This window comes from Bufo bufo, chromosome 5 (assembly GCF_905171765.1).
Source record: "Bufo bufo chromosome 5, aBufBuf1.1, whole genome shotgun sequence".
NCBI classification, from domain to species: Eukaryota; Metazoa; Chordata; class Amphibia; order Anura; family Bufonidae; genus Bufo; species Bufo bufo.
Genome location: NC_053393.1, coordinates 477,887,858 through 477,903,761, shown reverse-complemented (window position 1 = coordinate 477,903,761; position 15,904 = coordinate 477,887,858). Strand labels below are relative to the sequence as shown.

General features: G+C 43.2%; 1 protein-coding gene across 3 annotated transcripts in view; it reads right to left on the bottom strand.

Annotated features, from left to right (window-relative positions):
* Nucleotides 1–15,904, bottom strand: part of DPP6 (dipeptidyl peptidase like 6) — a 1,686,142-nt gene that overhangs the window by 93,101 nt on the left and 1,577,137 nt on the right. For all 3 annotated transcript variants that reach the window (XM_040434145.1, XM_040434144.1, XM_040434146.1), the window contains one exon: nucleotides 2,114–2,237. In XM_040434145.1, coding sequence (XP_040290079.1) covers nucleotides 2,114–2,237 — 124 coding nt within the window. The remainder of the gene's footprint in view (nucleotides 1–2,113; nucleotides 2,238–15,904) is intronic.

Genomic DNA, 15,904 nt, shown 5'->3' with positions numbered 1-15,904 from the left:
TTTTATATGCAGTTTTTCATCTTCGCTTCTGAAAGACTTTGCCTATCTGACATGCTCTTTTTATACCAAGTCATGTGACTTACTGTAGTTGCAAATTGCTCCTTTAGTTGTTTTTTATTAGTACCACTTACTTTTCCAGTCTTTTGTTGCCCGTGTCTTAATTTATTAGAGAAGTGCTGCTGACATTAAGTTCTAAATGAGTTAATTTTTTTCACGGACTGGTAAAATGTCTCACTTTCACCATCTGATGTCCTACTGTGAGTAAAATATGGGTCTATGAGATTTGCAAATCATTGCATTCTGCTTTTATTTACATTTTATACAGTGTCCCAACTTTTTGAAATTGAGGTTGTATTACTGATTTGCCATTTTGTAGATTGTCATTGTCATTGACTGTAATTTTAACACCTCTGACTGCTGAGGCTCTTATGAACGGCCATACATATGTGGTTGTCAGTTCCTTCCACGCCAAGTATCAGTAAGGAACCAAAGACCCTAGATATGTCCCGGTAAGGAAAACGTGCATGTGGCCCTTAATGCAAAGCAATATGGTCTCAAATGTTAACCCCTTAACCGATAGCACCATATATATACGGCATTTTGCATCTGCACGTGTATGGAGCGGGCCTCTGCAGCGGGCTCACTCCATACACGGCGGGTGCTGACTGTATCATATAGCCAGCACTGACAGGAAGCATCTGTGCCATTTAACCCCTCAGGTGTCGCGATCAACGCTGAACGCGGCACCTGTGAGTGAAGGCATAAGGATGCGGATCCCTCTTCCTTCCGATCGGAGCCCCAGCAGTGAAATCGCGGGACTCCGACCGGTTGCCATGGTAGCCTAGACGCTGCAGAAGCGATCCAGGCCTGCCATGGCTTTCTCCATACTGAGCTATGCACGAGGCATAGCTCAGATTGGAGACTGTAAAAAGGGGATCAAAAGATCCCATGTACTAGGCCCCTAAGGGGGCTAATAGTTAAAAAAAAAAAAAAGTTTTAAAAGTTTTAAATTTAAAAAAAACCCATCAATATATTAAAAGTTTAAATCACCCCCTTTCCCAATTTTACATGTAAAAATATATAAACAATAAAAAAATAAATGTATTGTATCGCCGCATCCGAAAACGTCTGAACTATTAAAATATATAAAAAAATAATTCTTGTCAGGTGAACATTGTAATGGAAAAAAATGAAAAACACGCAATTTGCCATTTTTTTGTCATCTTGTCCCCCTAAAAAAAGTGATCAAAAAGTCTTACATACTACAAAAATGGTACTAATAAAATTACAGTTTGTTACGCAAAAAACAAGCCCTGATGCATCTCTGTATTCGCGATGCGAAGAAAAATGTTATTTTTACAAATGTTTTTATTTTTTTTAAAGTAGTAAAAAAAAAAATATTAAAGTCTAGTATCGCCACATTCGTATTGAGCCACAGAATAAGGAAATCAGATCATTTTTAGTACATTGTGAACGCTGTGATATCAAAACCCCAAAACCTTGACGGAATTCTGTTTTTTTTTCCAATTTTGCTACACAAAGATTTATTTTCCCGTTTTCTAATACAATACATGGTAAATTAAATGGTGCCATTAAAAAATGCATCTTGTCCTGCAAAAAATAAGCCCTCAAATAACTATGTGAACGGAAAAATAAAAAGTTATGGCTAATGGAACGTGGGGAGGAAAAATCCAAAATGTAAAAATCTAAATAGGCCCGATCTTAAAGCAGGTTGTTGTAAATACTATATTTACATGTGGATCCTGATGTCATCCTTATTCAGGAGGGAACCCTCTTTAATATTCTTCAGGCTTATGCTTATTGCCTACACTTTTTCTCATCTTGTATTTCTCAGCTGTTGCTGTATAGCAGTAGGTTGTATTGACAGAACTCAAGCAAAAATCAATAGTGCCCCTTGCCCCTAATTTGTAATTTGAAGAACATTCATTACTCCAAATAACACAGTCATTTTGGAAAGTGACTACATTCCACAATGTAGTCAACATTCGCCTCAGCGCTCCATCCATCATTCAGGTGTCAGAATCCAGTCTGCTCTATTCGTTTTTTTTTTTTTTTAGAAAACTAGATCCCAGTAGATAAAAGATTCATTCACCTTTGTGCAAACTCCGGTAATGGCATCACACAGTGTCAGAATGGAGATATTCTGTGCCCTGTTTAACCAGTTGACTGCCACCTTGGTATTGGTTGCCCACTTCACCATAGTTATATAGTATTCTCTGCAACAAGAAGAGAGTAAGACAAGTTGTTAACTGCCAATGCAAAGCCTCAGAATATTAGTAAATCACTCATCTATTGCATATACCTTGCTCGAATGTGGTCATGACATTGCCTTACTGATAGAACAAAAGTGGCCCGAGCCGAGCCACAGACCAAAAGAACTCTGAAGTGACCATTCCAATTTAGCAAAAGTCAAACAGCAACTTTTTTGGGCAGATCTAAAAGCGGTTTCCTCATATATTTCTATATGGTAAATGTGGATTAACAAATATTACAGGTGCCTTCTATTGGTTCCTACACTGATAGCCCATAGTTGCCAATAGTCCTGAATTTGCAGTCACTGTCCCAAATTTTCAGAGACAATCCAGGCAAATTCAAGTGTCCCGTCCCAAAAATGGGGAGGCCTATATAAGCCCTGTGCATATATGGGTGTTCCCCTGTAGTTTGGGGGTGTTCTCAGAGTGGGGTCTATTTGTCCCTAATTTAGTAACTGAAATGTTGGTAAGTATGGAAGCCTGTACTGCAATATGGGTCACTCTTTGCAATTCCATATGGAACTACTTTGACTGGCAAAACAACATTTGTCAGATGTAAGAGATTCAACATGCCAAGTAACATGACTTCTGTCATTTTACTGTATGGTGATGTCATCCTGCCTGCAGCTGTCAATCAAATGACATCACTTCCTGTTTCAGTGATGTCATAGTTTTGCCTCCTAACAGACTTCATGATACTGGTCACAGACAAAAATTCACATGGGGCCTGGGAAAGGACAGGGTAGGGACATTCAACCCATGAAGTCAAAAGCAGTTATTGGAGAGAATGCATGCTTGAAATAGAGGATTGGGTGCAGATAAGTTGAAAGAAGGTGGTAACCTGCAAAGAGCTGGATCTGTGGAAGATATTATGGTCAACTTGAGATGTAACCATTAAAATAGTAGTTTACTTTTTATAAAATAAATTAAAAGATGTAACATGGGCAGAGCAGGTAAATTATGAGCTGCCATTATTGTATGTATGTTTCCTGCCTTATTTTTTTATTTCATTAAAGGAGATGTTCCACAAAAAACAGGGGGAGATTTATCAAAACTGATGTAAAGCAAAACTGGCTTAGTTTCCTAAAGCAACCAATCAGATTCCACCTTTCATTTTGCAGAGCTCCTCTGCAAAATAAAGGTGGCATCTGATTGGTTGCTATGGGCAACTAAGCCAGTTTTCCTTTACATCAGTTTTGAAAAATCTCCCCCATAGTTTCTAGTTAATCCTAGCCTAATATTATAAACACTTTTTGCATTTATGCTTCACTAAAATGGTGATCATTTCCATTAAGGTATAAAGTTAGAATATCGCCACCTGGTGTTCCTATTGAAGAGCCATTCTGTGTCCACTTCAGGAATTAAAGTAACGCTATTTCACGCTCTTATTACTTGATTAGTATTTCTTCTGACCAATAGAGAAGACATTGCAGACACCAAAAACCTTCTGCATATCCGCAGGGGATAAAAAAAAAGGCTGTTCATTAGTAACAGCAGGTGGTGCTATACTAACATCATTCCTGGAATATCTAGGGATATCAAAAAATGTTTTAGCTGAACTCTCAGTAGCCTGCAATTCACAGCATAACCACAGAGTGGCCTCATATAGACGCGCATAGCATAACCGACTCCTGACAGAATATTGCAAAATCATGCATTTTTATTTAAAGCAGGAGAATTTGTACCATTCATCTCGACATAGGTCAAGCCAGGAGGAACGGTAAGGAATGATACATCTGTGACTATTTTTAATAAGTTTTTTTAATCATACGTATTTTCTATCGTAGGAAATCAATATGCCACTTTCTATACTACACGTTATATGGGATAACATACGCACCTAGGAATGATGATGATTGCATTTTTGGAAAATACTCCAAAACTTCTTCAAGCTTGGTCTCTGGACCACTGATAAATATCATTAGTACTTACAAGGAACTTGGATTAGCTTTATTTAATAAGCTTGCAGTCTGAGTCAGTGCTGATTGATCATTCAGGACTGGATGTACCATTCAAGTGCAAGGCTGAGCCAGATATTCCTGCACAAACTGACATTTCTGATTAAAAGATGAATGTGCTGCTCTGCTAATGGAAATAGGAGAGTCCAATGCTGCAAAGTTTATGTATCAACATAAGTAAATGTCTGGTTTGATACATTGCACTGCTTCTTCGTGCGCTGTAGGGTAAGAATGATAATGCATGCATTGACTTGATTATTGAAGTAGGATAATAGCCGGTGCTGATTAATCCAGTGTAACATGAAACTACACTAATAAGGAGTTCTGATTATACAGACTATTTCATGGCCATGGATTATTTCTATTTATTATTTTCAGAAATGCAAAAGCTTTTATGGTAATCCTGAATTTATACAGCATCACCAAATTATGTATCACCAGGCTTGTAAACAGAGGTCTGACAGAAAATTATAGCCTGTACGCAAAGTAAATTCGTGCCTAGATTTAGGCTCCTTTCAGATGAGCGAGTTCCACACTCCGGACTCGCAGAGCGAGTATGCAGCAGCTCCCGTCCTGACCTCCCAGTACTGCGGGGGTCGCAAATTATGTATCACCAGGCTTGTAAACAGAGGTCTGACAGAAAATTATAGCCTGTACGCAAAGTAAATTCGTGCCTAGATTTAGGCTCCTTTCAGATGAGCGAGTTCCACACTCCGGACTCGCAGAGCGAGTATGCAGCAGCTCCCGTTCTGACCTCCCAGTACTGCGGGGGTCGCATAGCATTATATTGATTTATGATGCTATGCAACCCTTATAGTTCTGAAATGTATTGTTTAACACGGACAGCATTATGTCAGTGCTATCCAATACATTCCAGAACTGTAAGGGTTACATAGCATTATAAATCAATATAGTGCTATGTGACCCCGTCAGTGCTGGGAGGTCAGGACGGGAGCTGCTGCATACTCATGCTGCAAGTCCAGAGCATGGAACTCGCTAGTCTGAAAGGGGCCTTTCATAGATTTTCAGCTGCCTAGATCATACTTTCTGCCTGCTCTTGACCAGTATTGCCCCGCCAGGACCCATTTTTGGCTTCACAGCAGAGATTTAGGGCTAAATAGTTTGTGCATTTTGATTCCTATTGGATGAAGCTGCTCTTTTCAGGACTTCCTGTTCTGCCCACCTCCTGCATGAACTCTGCACATAACACTGGTAATACTTTCTGCTTCATCTTAACTGCTTACTACTGCACTTAGCCGAGAAAATGTGGAGAAGTATCGGAAAGGTGAAAGAGAGCTCTCAGTACTACTAGTATTATGTGCGGACTGCGGAGTGTTTGAAGAGTGCCGGCAAAGAATTAAAGGATTAAGCCATGAAAAGTGCAGTGACCCAATAAAAAACTATAAAGGGTTCATTTTATGTAAGAGTTAACCTTTTGCTAAGGATTGAAATGTTGTGATTTGTTGTTAAAGTTTTTTTTTTTTCTATGGCTATTAATTTATGTATGGGCAACAAATAGTTAACATTGTCAGTCCTAGTTAGGTTGGTAGGAGAAAGGCAGGACCTGCTTCCCTGGCTAGAGTAGAGAGAGTGTCTAACAAGAAAAGCTAGCGGCAAGATATGCTTCTGAGATGTAGGCCTGGACAGAAGACTGGTCCAGGGAATCTTCATCCCTGAGGTTGAAAGCTGCCATAGATCAACTTAAATGAGAGACTACCCCCGAGGGAAAGAGAACAAACATTTTTTCTGATGGTTGAGAACCACTTTAAAGGCAGTGTCTGGAAAAACAGTAAGGTACCACATATTTATGGCAAAAGACTTTACTGCTTGTGGAAAGGGTTTATATTGCTTCGGCACCCACCGCACTCTGAGATGGACTGGCCATCTGGATCTAAGATTTGCACCCCTCAGCCTAGGAATTGCAGAAAGTGTTAATGAGAATAGAATTGCTCGCCTGTGGTTATTTGTCGGGATGAGCGAATCAACTTCGGATGAAACATCCGAAGTCGATTCGCATAAAACTTTGTTCAAATACTGTACGGAGCTCCTAGAATGTATTGGCTCCCATTAGACGAAGTTGTACCTTGGAGTTTGGATTTTTTTTTTTTACAGTACAAATTAATTTATGAAGTTATTGCGCGAAGTCTCGCGAGACTTCGCAAAGCAATAACTTCGGCTCATCAGAGCCAATACATTCTAATACTGTATGGAGTTCCTGCACCGTACAGTGTTAGAATGAAGTTTTCAGCAAATCAACTTCAGATGTTTCATCGAAGTCGATTCGCTCACCCCTAGTTATTTGGGAAGATTGAAAAGTGAACTTTAAGTGAGACTCAGGGAGGATTATTTCCATCATTGCTTCTGCCTATAAACTGCTATTGGGAAGATTCTTCTCAGTAATACATCTCAGAACTGTGCCTTTTGCTGCTATACAGTATGCACCACTACTCCCATTATCTATTTAGTAAAGAGAGACTTATTTATTTCAAACAAACAGGTGTGATTATTGACTCCACCATCCATCTGCTGGCCCCTAGCTATCATTCTGTCTTCCTGCCTTGCACCCCACCAACTTTAAGGGCACCCTGGCCACCACCAGGCAGGAACCCCAAGTTCAGACTGTGCCCCGAGAGGAACAAGGGTTGAGTCCCTCCATTAAATGCACAGACCCAGAGAGCGTTGGAGTGAAGGCAGCCATCGTGAACAACCACCACTCCTATCAGTGCCACAGCTACAACTCCCTTACTATTGGCTCTCCCCCCACAGGCTCACAAATCAATGAATAGGGCATTGCAAATTACATACAACTATTGTTCGTTTTTTTAAATTTCTTCTCTGCTAGTGCCCCCTGCTGTTTATCCCTATGGTCCTTCTCCTACATTCAGAGGTAGACAACCATTCTCAGTAGCTTCCCTACTACTTTCCCCTAATCTCACTGCTGCTGTAGTGATCCCATAGAGAAGAAGAAGAAGTCGCCCAGACACCTTTCATTCATTCCTACTTCTAAATTTATAGAAGCATATAGCTATCTCTCTCTATCCCTCTCTCTACATTGCAGAAGGAAATGGGGAGGTCATTACAGACCAAGTGATTGACAGCCTTCCCTCTATGAGGAGGCGGTCCTATCAGTGATTGACAACCTTCCCTCTATGAGGAGGCGGTCCTATCAGTGATTGACAGCCTTCCCTTTATGAGGAGACGGTCCTATCAGTGATTGACAGCCTTCCCTTTATGAGGAGGTGGTCCTATCAGTGACTGGTATTTGACAATCTTATAGAGAGAATTGAGGGGGCACTTTTGTGAGTGCCCCCTCAATTCTCTATATAATTCTTTATCCTTTGAGTCCTGAGGGTAGGACCAGAGGGTGAGCACCTACCCATACGTAGCGAGGGTGAGCCGCTGTACGTTATACGCTTTTTCTTATACGCTATTTGACAATCTTCCCTCTGAGAAGACGATCCTATCAGTGATTTACAACCTTCCCTCTATAAGGATACTTCAAAGTCCAGAATCAGTATGGATATAATTGAATAACTTCCAAGTTATACTGAATCTTTTTCCGTAAAGCGCTATAGATTAATCAGTTCAGCTCCTCCTGCTCGATCATATACTGCCTTCAGCACAGACATTGTGTTCACTGTGACATGTTCCCTTTAACTGTGCTTTTATGTTCAATAAACCTCCTCTTCGTTCTACTAATTTAAGGAGGTGCCTAGGAGTTGAGCCCCAACACATCACACATTCACTAAATATGTGCAACTGATATGTTTAAAGCTTCCTTTAAATCAACCACTAAACACAAAAGATAGCTAACATGCCAATATTTTATAGACAAAAATTGGAAAAAGCAGTAAACTGTCATGTTATCCTGTTGGAAATTTATAGGGGTTGTCTCATCTCAGACAATGGGGGCATATCGCTATTGTCTGATAGGTGCAGGTCCCAACTGCTGGGACACCACCTATAAGAAAAAAAGAGCCCCGAAAGTGGTCGAGCGCTGGCTTGGCTATTTCCGTCGGGCCCATAGAAGCGAATGGGAGCAGTGGCCAGTCATGCTCAATGCGTTCCCATTCACTACTATTGGGAGAACGCTTGGTGGTGGCCGGACTAGAGTCCTCCAGCCACCACTTTGCGGGGCTCCGTTCCCGATATAGGTGCGGCTCCCATACCTATAAGACATTGTCTAAGATGAGACAACCCTACCCCTACCATGCAAATAAAGGACCCCAGCTGTTCATGTACGTGCTGTGTAAACAATGGGTGCAGTGATCGCCACATCCATACCATGATTCATGTGACTGTTCAATGTGTTCAGTGTTTGTGAAGATATAGAGGACTGGATAAGTTCTGCACTTGTGCAGAAATAGGGACAGTTATGGAGATCCTCATGTGGATAAACTGAAGGGGAGTTTGCCATATCTATTATTTACACAGCACATACATGGGCACCTGGGGGCCTTTATTTGCACAGCAGGCATGACTTTGTAACTTTAGGGACCATTTGATTGCAATAGTCGCTGTAGTAATCTGTAATTGGATCGTTATAAACTCGCTAATCGTTCGTCAATGCATATATTACACAAAAAAGAGAGGGCGACGACTTATTAGACGCTCAGATATGCTTTTGATGAATGAGAATTTTTAATCATGCTGAAAGATGACGATCAGCGGGAATCTAACAATTTTGCGATCGCTGTAAACTATCACACGGTGCGAAGATCGCTCTTTTGCAAACGATATATGATTTTTCGTTCAATTCTTGCAACATCTAATAGGCTTAAGAAGGAAAAGCTGGTGGTGTGGTCTCTGATGCATAAAGGAATGGGCATAAATGTCATAGCGGTAAAGCCATATGAGAACCACGGGAAGGGCAGCACCAGCTTTAAGATTGACCCCATTTACCTTCTCAGTTTAAACAGTTTGCAGTTTAAAACTATGCAGGTTCCCCTCACCACAACCGCCCTTCTCTTGGAGAAAGAAGTGACACACACGTGGCAGGAACCTCAACCTCTGAATGTTTACACTCCTTCAAAAACTATTAAAGAAAAGCTACCTAGACTACCTAACCGTAGATTTTTATCTTTAATCTAGAAAGTTTGGGTAACTAAGTTTGCTTTGATTATGAAATCCATAGATTTTAGCATTTCTCAGACATTTTTGTTGCCGACAGGCTCTACTCAAATAAATACATGCAAATATATAATGAAACTTTGACTAAACTATATGAAGAGTAAAATAAATGCCCCTTCACCGTGATGCTGCATTTTGATGAGAACTGTTTCACATTTGCAAGTGCAAAATAAGGTCTAGGCTTCTCTACTTAACTTGTCCAGAGAATTCAGCTGTCAGACTTGGTGCCCTCTGAAGATTTCAGTCTGAATTGATTAATTTTCGCTTTTTCCATTTAAAGCAAAAAAGAGGAAAATTTGGTGAAGCCTTAATGAATATATGTACATTTCAATTGAAGGAGACCACCACTGACCCGCACTTTACTGTAATGAGTGTGAATGGAAGGAATTAAGTGGACCCGAAGAACTGATTTAGTAATTGAAATGCACTGCTTATCATAAATTTGAATTTTTTTCAGCGCGGAAAAAAACATTCCCTCATTTCCTCGAAGCCAGAGAAATACATAAAATAGACTAAATAAATAGCTTATTAAGCCTGCTACATTGTAATACAGGTCACAACTTGGATTCCAGCAGAATCTCACAGATAAAGTCTCTAATTTACTGTTGCTTTCAGTTTGAAAAAAAAAAAAAACATTCTCCCTATTGATGGCAATAAGAAGATACAAAAATGTAAAGGTGCAAAAGTAATGAATATACTGTGTAACTGCAGTAATGTGTCTTATCATGCAAAGTCCTAACAAATAATGTGGGACAGGTTTCTGTAGATAGAACGTGCGAAAATACTGTGTGACTGATTATATGCAGAGAGAAGGGACTGTGATATCAGCAAATGCGGTAATCTTCAACTTGGTATATATCATAGGTTTAACTCCAAAAATAGTGATTTAAAGGAATCCAGTCACTATGATAAGGCAGTGCAATCTGCAGGCAGCCTGTTACCAGTGTCAGACTGGGATGCCTAGGGCCCACCAGTAAAATGTATTTTGGGGGCCCACCGTACGGATACATTCAAATATTACCTGCTCACACAGCAGCAGGATGCTACCAGATGTTTAAATATGGGGGTCCCTGCAGCAACTTTGAGAAGGTAGGTCCTGGGGAGAAGAGGACACTGGCAACTTTCCTCTATACCTAAAAGTCATCTCAGCTCTGATCGTGTCTATAATAATAAACTGGGGAGTTTCTTTAATAATCTATCAAGTTTTTAGATAAAAATAGGCTGGTTAGGGTGCTGTACATTGAATATACAGTATGTATGTAGTGCAGTAAGTTTACTGTGTTATGTGCCACTTGTTCAGGGGGTGGGAAACTAGGGGCCCACCTTGCTCAGGGGCCCACCGGGGGATTCACCTATACCCCTGTGGGCCAGTCCGAGCCTGCCTGTTACAGAGCAGGAGGAGCTGAGCAGATTCATATAGTTTTGTTGGAACTGAGTCATCAAAACTTGTAATCTATTCAATTAAAATCTCTGCTCTTTCTGAGCTCAGTAACGAAGTGGGCATTCTTATCAGTGGTTGACAGTTATCTATGTATACACACTTCTACAGCTATCAATCATTGATAGGACCACTCACCGAGCTCAGAAAGAACAGAGATTTTAATGACTTCCCATGAAACTATATATCAATCTGCTCAGCTCCTCCTGTGCTATAACACGCTGCCTGCAGATTGACCTGAATTTTAATTGTGACATGTTCCCTTTAAGAGAATTTACATCAATATGCATATGTAGGTGATGGGATTTATCTGGGTGAGCTGGAGACAACTAATAGGACCACCAATATATCCCACAGGAGCACAATATTTCATAATGTACATTGTATTGTAAAGAAAGTGATGTGGAGTAGACGGTGCTGTGCTCACCTAATCAGACTGTACAGTGCCTGTACAATACTATTGTAGGCTTATTAGAAATATTAATTGCTCTACCGCTGCTCTTCCCATTATGGGAGTCATATTCATAACCAAGAGATTGCAGCAATGGAGAAGTAACGGCCCCATATCAAGGATCAAACCAGGCCCCCCACACAGTACAGAAGGGTTTCCGCCTAAACGCCTTTCAGTGACCCTTGGGCCATTTTTCCACTGCTTCATTTGCAAAAAGTTGTTCCTTTAGAGGGTAGAGTCCTGACCAAGTTTTCACCTTCAGTAGAAGAGGAGATGATCCCAACTAAGACTAGGCCCCCTTTTGCCCTGGGCCCCAAAGCAGTCGCATGGTCTGCCGCTATGGTAGTTACGCCCCTGGATTGCAGAGAAAATAGTAAAAAAGAAGGTAATTCCAGCACTGGTGAAGATAGTTTACAGAGGCAGGCCTGGTGCAAATGATAGATTTATTTATACTAAATGTTACTGTGTCAGGTTGGCTCCTTTATCAGGTTCCATAACAATATATAATACTCATACCAGTAACACGCAGTAGTTAGTGCTGATCGAGCACCAAAGTGCTCTGGTGCTCGAGTAGAACACCTCGGGATGCTCGGGTGCTTTACCGAGCACCCGAGCAAAATGTAAGTCAATGTGAGAACCCGAGCATTAAACCAGGCACCCCCTGCTCTTAAGAGGGGAGGGTGTCTGGCTCACAGGAAAAGTTCAGAAATTGATGGAAACACCACTGAAATGGTTCGGGAACAGCTTGGGGAGGATGTCTGGATGCATCTTGGACTCCCAGGTCGCTGCTGGGAACGATGTTGACCGAGTAGTACGCCAATTTTACAGACTGACAATAATACGCACAAAACCGAAGATAAAATCGATTTTAGAGGAAATATTGCACTAAGTGAAAGGGCTGCCAAAAATTATAAGGGATCGGCAATCCAGTACACCCTTTATTACACATAAAGAAGGGTAGCATACACCCTTGAAAAATTATGATTGCTGGCCTGCTGGTGACCCTCAAAAACATTAGGAGCAAGGGCCTGTTGGTGACCCTCTAAAACAATAGGGGTGAGAGTCTGCTGCTGAGCTCTCTAAAACATTAAGGGCGAGTGCCTGATGCTGAGCTGACCATCGAAAAAATTAGGGTTGAGGTCCTGCTGCTGAGCTGACCATCTAAAAAATTATGGTTAAGGGCCTGCTGCTGAGCTGACCATCGAAAAAATTATGGTTGAGGGCCTGCTGCTGAGCTGACCATCGAAAAAATTATGGTTGAGGATCTGCTGGTGAGCTGACTCTCTAAAACATTAGGGGCGAGTGCCTGCTGCTGATCTGACCATGGAAAAAATTATGGTTGACGGCCTGCTGCTGAGATGACCTTCGAAAACATTATGGTTAAGGGCCTGCTGCTGAGCTAACCCTCTAAAACTTTAGGAGTGAGGGCAGCATAATAAGCATGTTGATATGATGGAGGAGGAGGACGAGAAAAGGAAGATTGAACCATATACCCTTTTTTTGGTGGAAGGGGTGCATGGGAATACAGTGTATTCAATACACCATAAAAGCCACATTTAAAGTGCCTTTATGTTCAGCCGCTTTCCTCTGGTGGAGTAGAGAAGTCAGGGGCAATCCAGGCCTTGTTCATTTTGATAAGAGTCAACCTGTCAGCATTTTAAGTTGACAGTCGGATGCGCTTATCAGTTATTGTGCCCCCAGCAGCACTAAATACCCGCTCTGACAAAATGCTGGCGGCAGGGCAGGCCAGCACCTCCAAGGGGTAGAGCGACAGTTCGTGCCACGTGTCCAGCTTGGACACCCAATAGTTGTTAAGCACAGAAGGATCATTGAGGAGGCTGACATGGTCTGCTACGTACTCCTTCACCATCTTTCAAAACTTTTCCCTCCTTGTGACACTAGGCCACGCATCAGGGTGAGGTTGCTGACAGGGTGTCATGAAACTGTCCCAGGCCTTGGAGAGTGTTGCCTTGCCTCTGTTGGAACTGCTGTGTGTTCCTCTCATCTCCTCTCCTCAGTTGCCCAAGGAACTACGTACTCTGCTGCCAGCGTTGTCAGCTGGAAATTTTTGGAGCAATTTTTCCACAAGGACCTTCTGGTATTGCACCATTTTGCTAGTCCTCTCCACCACAGGAATGAGAGATGAGAAGTTCTCTTTGTAGCGGGGGTCGAGAAGGGTGAACAACCAGAAATCGGTGTTGTCCAAAATGCATATAACGCGAGGGTCACGTGAAAGGCAGCATAACATAAAGTCAGCCATGTGTGCCAGAGTCACAACAGACAAGACTTCGCTGTCCTCATCAGGAGGATGACTCTCAATCTCCTCATCCTCTTCCTCCTCTTCGGCCCATCCATGCTGAACAGATGGAATAAACCTGCTGTGAGTACTACCCTCTGTAGCAGAGGCAACTGTCTCCTGCCCCTCCTCCTCATCATCAAATTTGCGCTGAGAAGACAAACAGAGGGTGGTCTGGCTATCACCCTGTGTACTGTCTACCCCCATTTCCACCTCTTCCACATGCAAAGCGTCCTCCATCATTATGAGCATCGAGTGTTTCAGTAGACACAGAAGTGGGATGGTTACGCTGATAATAGCGGCATTGCCGCTCACCATTTGTGTTGATTCCTCAAAGTTGCGTAAAACCTCACAGAGGTCAGACATCCATGCCCACTCATCGCTTGTGAAGAGCGGAAGCTGACTGGAAAGGTGACGACCATGTTGCAGCTGGTATTCCACTACTGCCCTCTGCTGCTCACAAAGCCTGGCCAACATGTGGAACGTGGAGTTCCAGCGCGTGCTCACGTTGCACAACAGTCGCAATTGCAAGCACTGCTGCAGAGTTGCCAGACCGGAGGCAGCTGTAGATGACTATCAGAAATGGGCACACACGCAGTGCACCTTCACCAGTAGCTCAGGCAAATTGGGGTAGGTTTTGAGAAACAGCTGAACCACTAAGTTGAACACGTGGGCTAGGCATTGTATGTGTGTAAGCTTGCCGAGCTCCAAAGCCGCAACCAAGTTACAGCCATTTTCAGACACAACCATGCCTGGTTCTAGGTTGAGTGACGAGAGCCACAGCTCAGTCTGGTCCCTTATACCCTGCCACAGCTCTGCGGCAGTGTGCTGTTTGTCATCTAAACATTATTTTCAGCACGGCCTGTTACCGCTTCCCCAATGCAGTGCTACACTGCTTCCAGCTACTCACTGATGGCTGACTGGCGCTGCAAGGTAATAAATCAGAGGTGGAAGTGGAGGAGGAGGTGGAGGAGGAGAAGGGGGGTTTCAGCCACTAATGTAGGTGGTAGGCAGAAATCCTGATGGAAGTAGGGCCCGCAATCCTTGGTGTTGGTAGCACCTGTGCCATCCCAGGGTACGACTCACTCCCGGCCTTTACAACGTTCACCCAGTGTGCCGTCAGTGAAATAGAGCGTCCCTGGCCAAACGCACTTGTCCATGTGTCAGTCGTTAAGAAGACCTACCCAATAACTGTGTTGGTCAGGGCACGGGTGATGTTACGGGACACATGTTGGTGTAAGGCGGGGACGGCACACTCGGAAAAATAGTGGTGGCTGGGGACTGAGTAACGAGGGACCGCCGCCACCATCAGGCTGTGGAAAACCTCAGTGTCCACAAGCCTAAATGGCAACATTTCCAGGGCCAGCAATTTAGAAAGGTGCGCATTTAGTGCTATGGCCTGTGGGTTGGTGGCTGGGTATTTGCGCTTTCGTTCTAAGGCCTGGGGTATGGACATCTGTACGCTGCGCTGGGACACAGAAGTGGATATGCTAGCTGAAGGTCTAGATGCAGGGCGGGAGGCGTCTGGGCCTGTATCTTGGACAGGTGATTGGCCAGCACATAACACAGGGGAAGAGGAGGCAGTGGTGTGACCCGCAGACGCTGATTGTGGACCCAGGCGTTCGGCCCACCTATTAGGGTGCTTTGATGCCATGTGGCGGATCATGCTGGTGGTGGTGAGGTTGCTAGTGTTCATGCCCCTGCTCATTTTGGTACGGCACAGGTTGCAAATGACAATTTTTTTTATCGTCCGCACCAACCCCTTTGCAAGGGAGATTGCCGCAAGGGGGTGCTCCGGGAAAAGTTGCGGGCCTGTTTGGTGTAGCCCGCCTTCTCCCTTTTGCTACCCCACTGCCTCTTTCAGCCTGTTGCAGTGCTGCGGATCCCTCCCCCTCTGTACTGCTGTCCTCACACGGCTTGCCACCTTCCCAGGTTGGGTCAGTGATTTCATCGTCCACCACCTCCTCTTCCACTTCCTCACTCTCAACACAGAGACTGGCAGAGCTCCACTGACAGTGCTGCCTGTGTTTTATATCCCAAAGAAAGACCCGGCCTAGAACGTGGGGAGTAGCCACCCAACTATCACTTTGACTACTACTCCCAATAAGAGCCATCCTGGGTTAGCTTTGCAGCCATACTAAAACTGCTTAAGTGTAAAACTGCAATCTGCAAAACTTACACTTTGAGGTAAAACCCCTGACTAAGACTGAGCCAAACACGTGTCATTGGGTGCTAGATGGCACCCGATGCCGCGTTCCGGCAAGCCAATCACTGTAATGCCAGTAGCCAACATGGCTACGGCATTACAGTGAATGGCAGTACTTACCAGCACGTTTATTGGCTGCGTAGCAGTCAAGA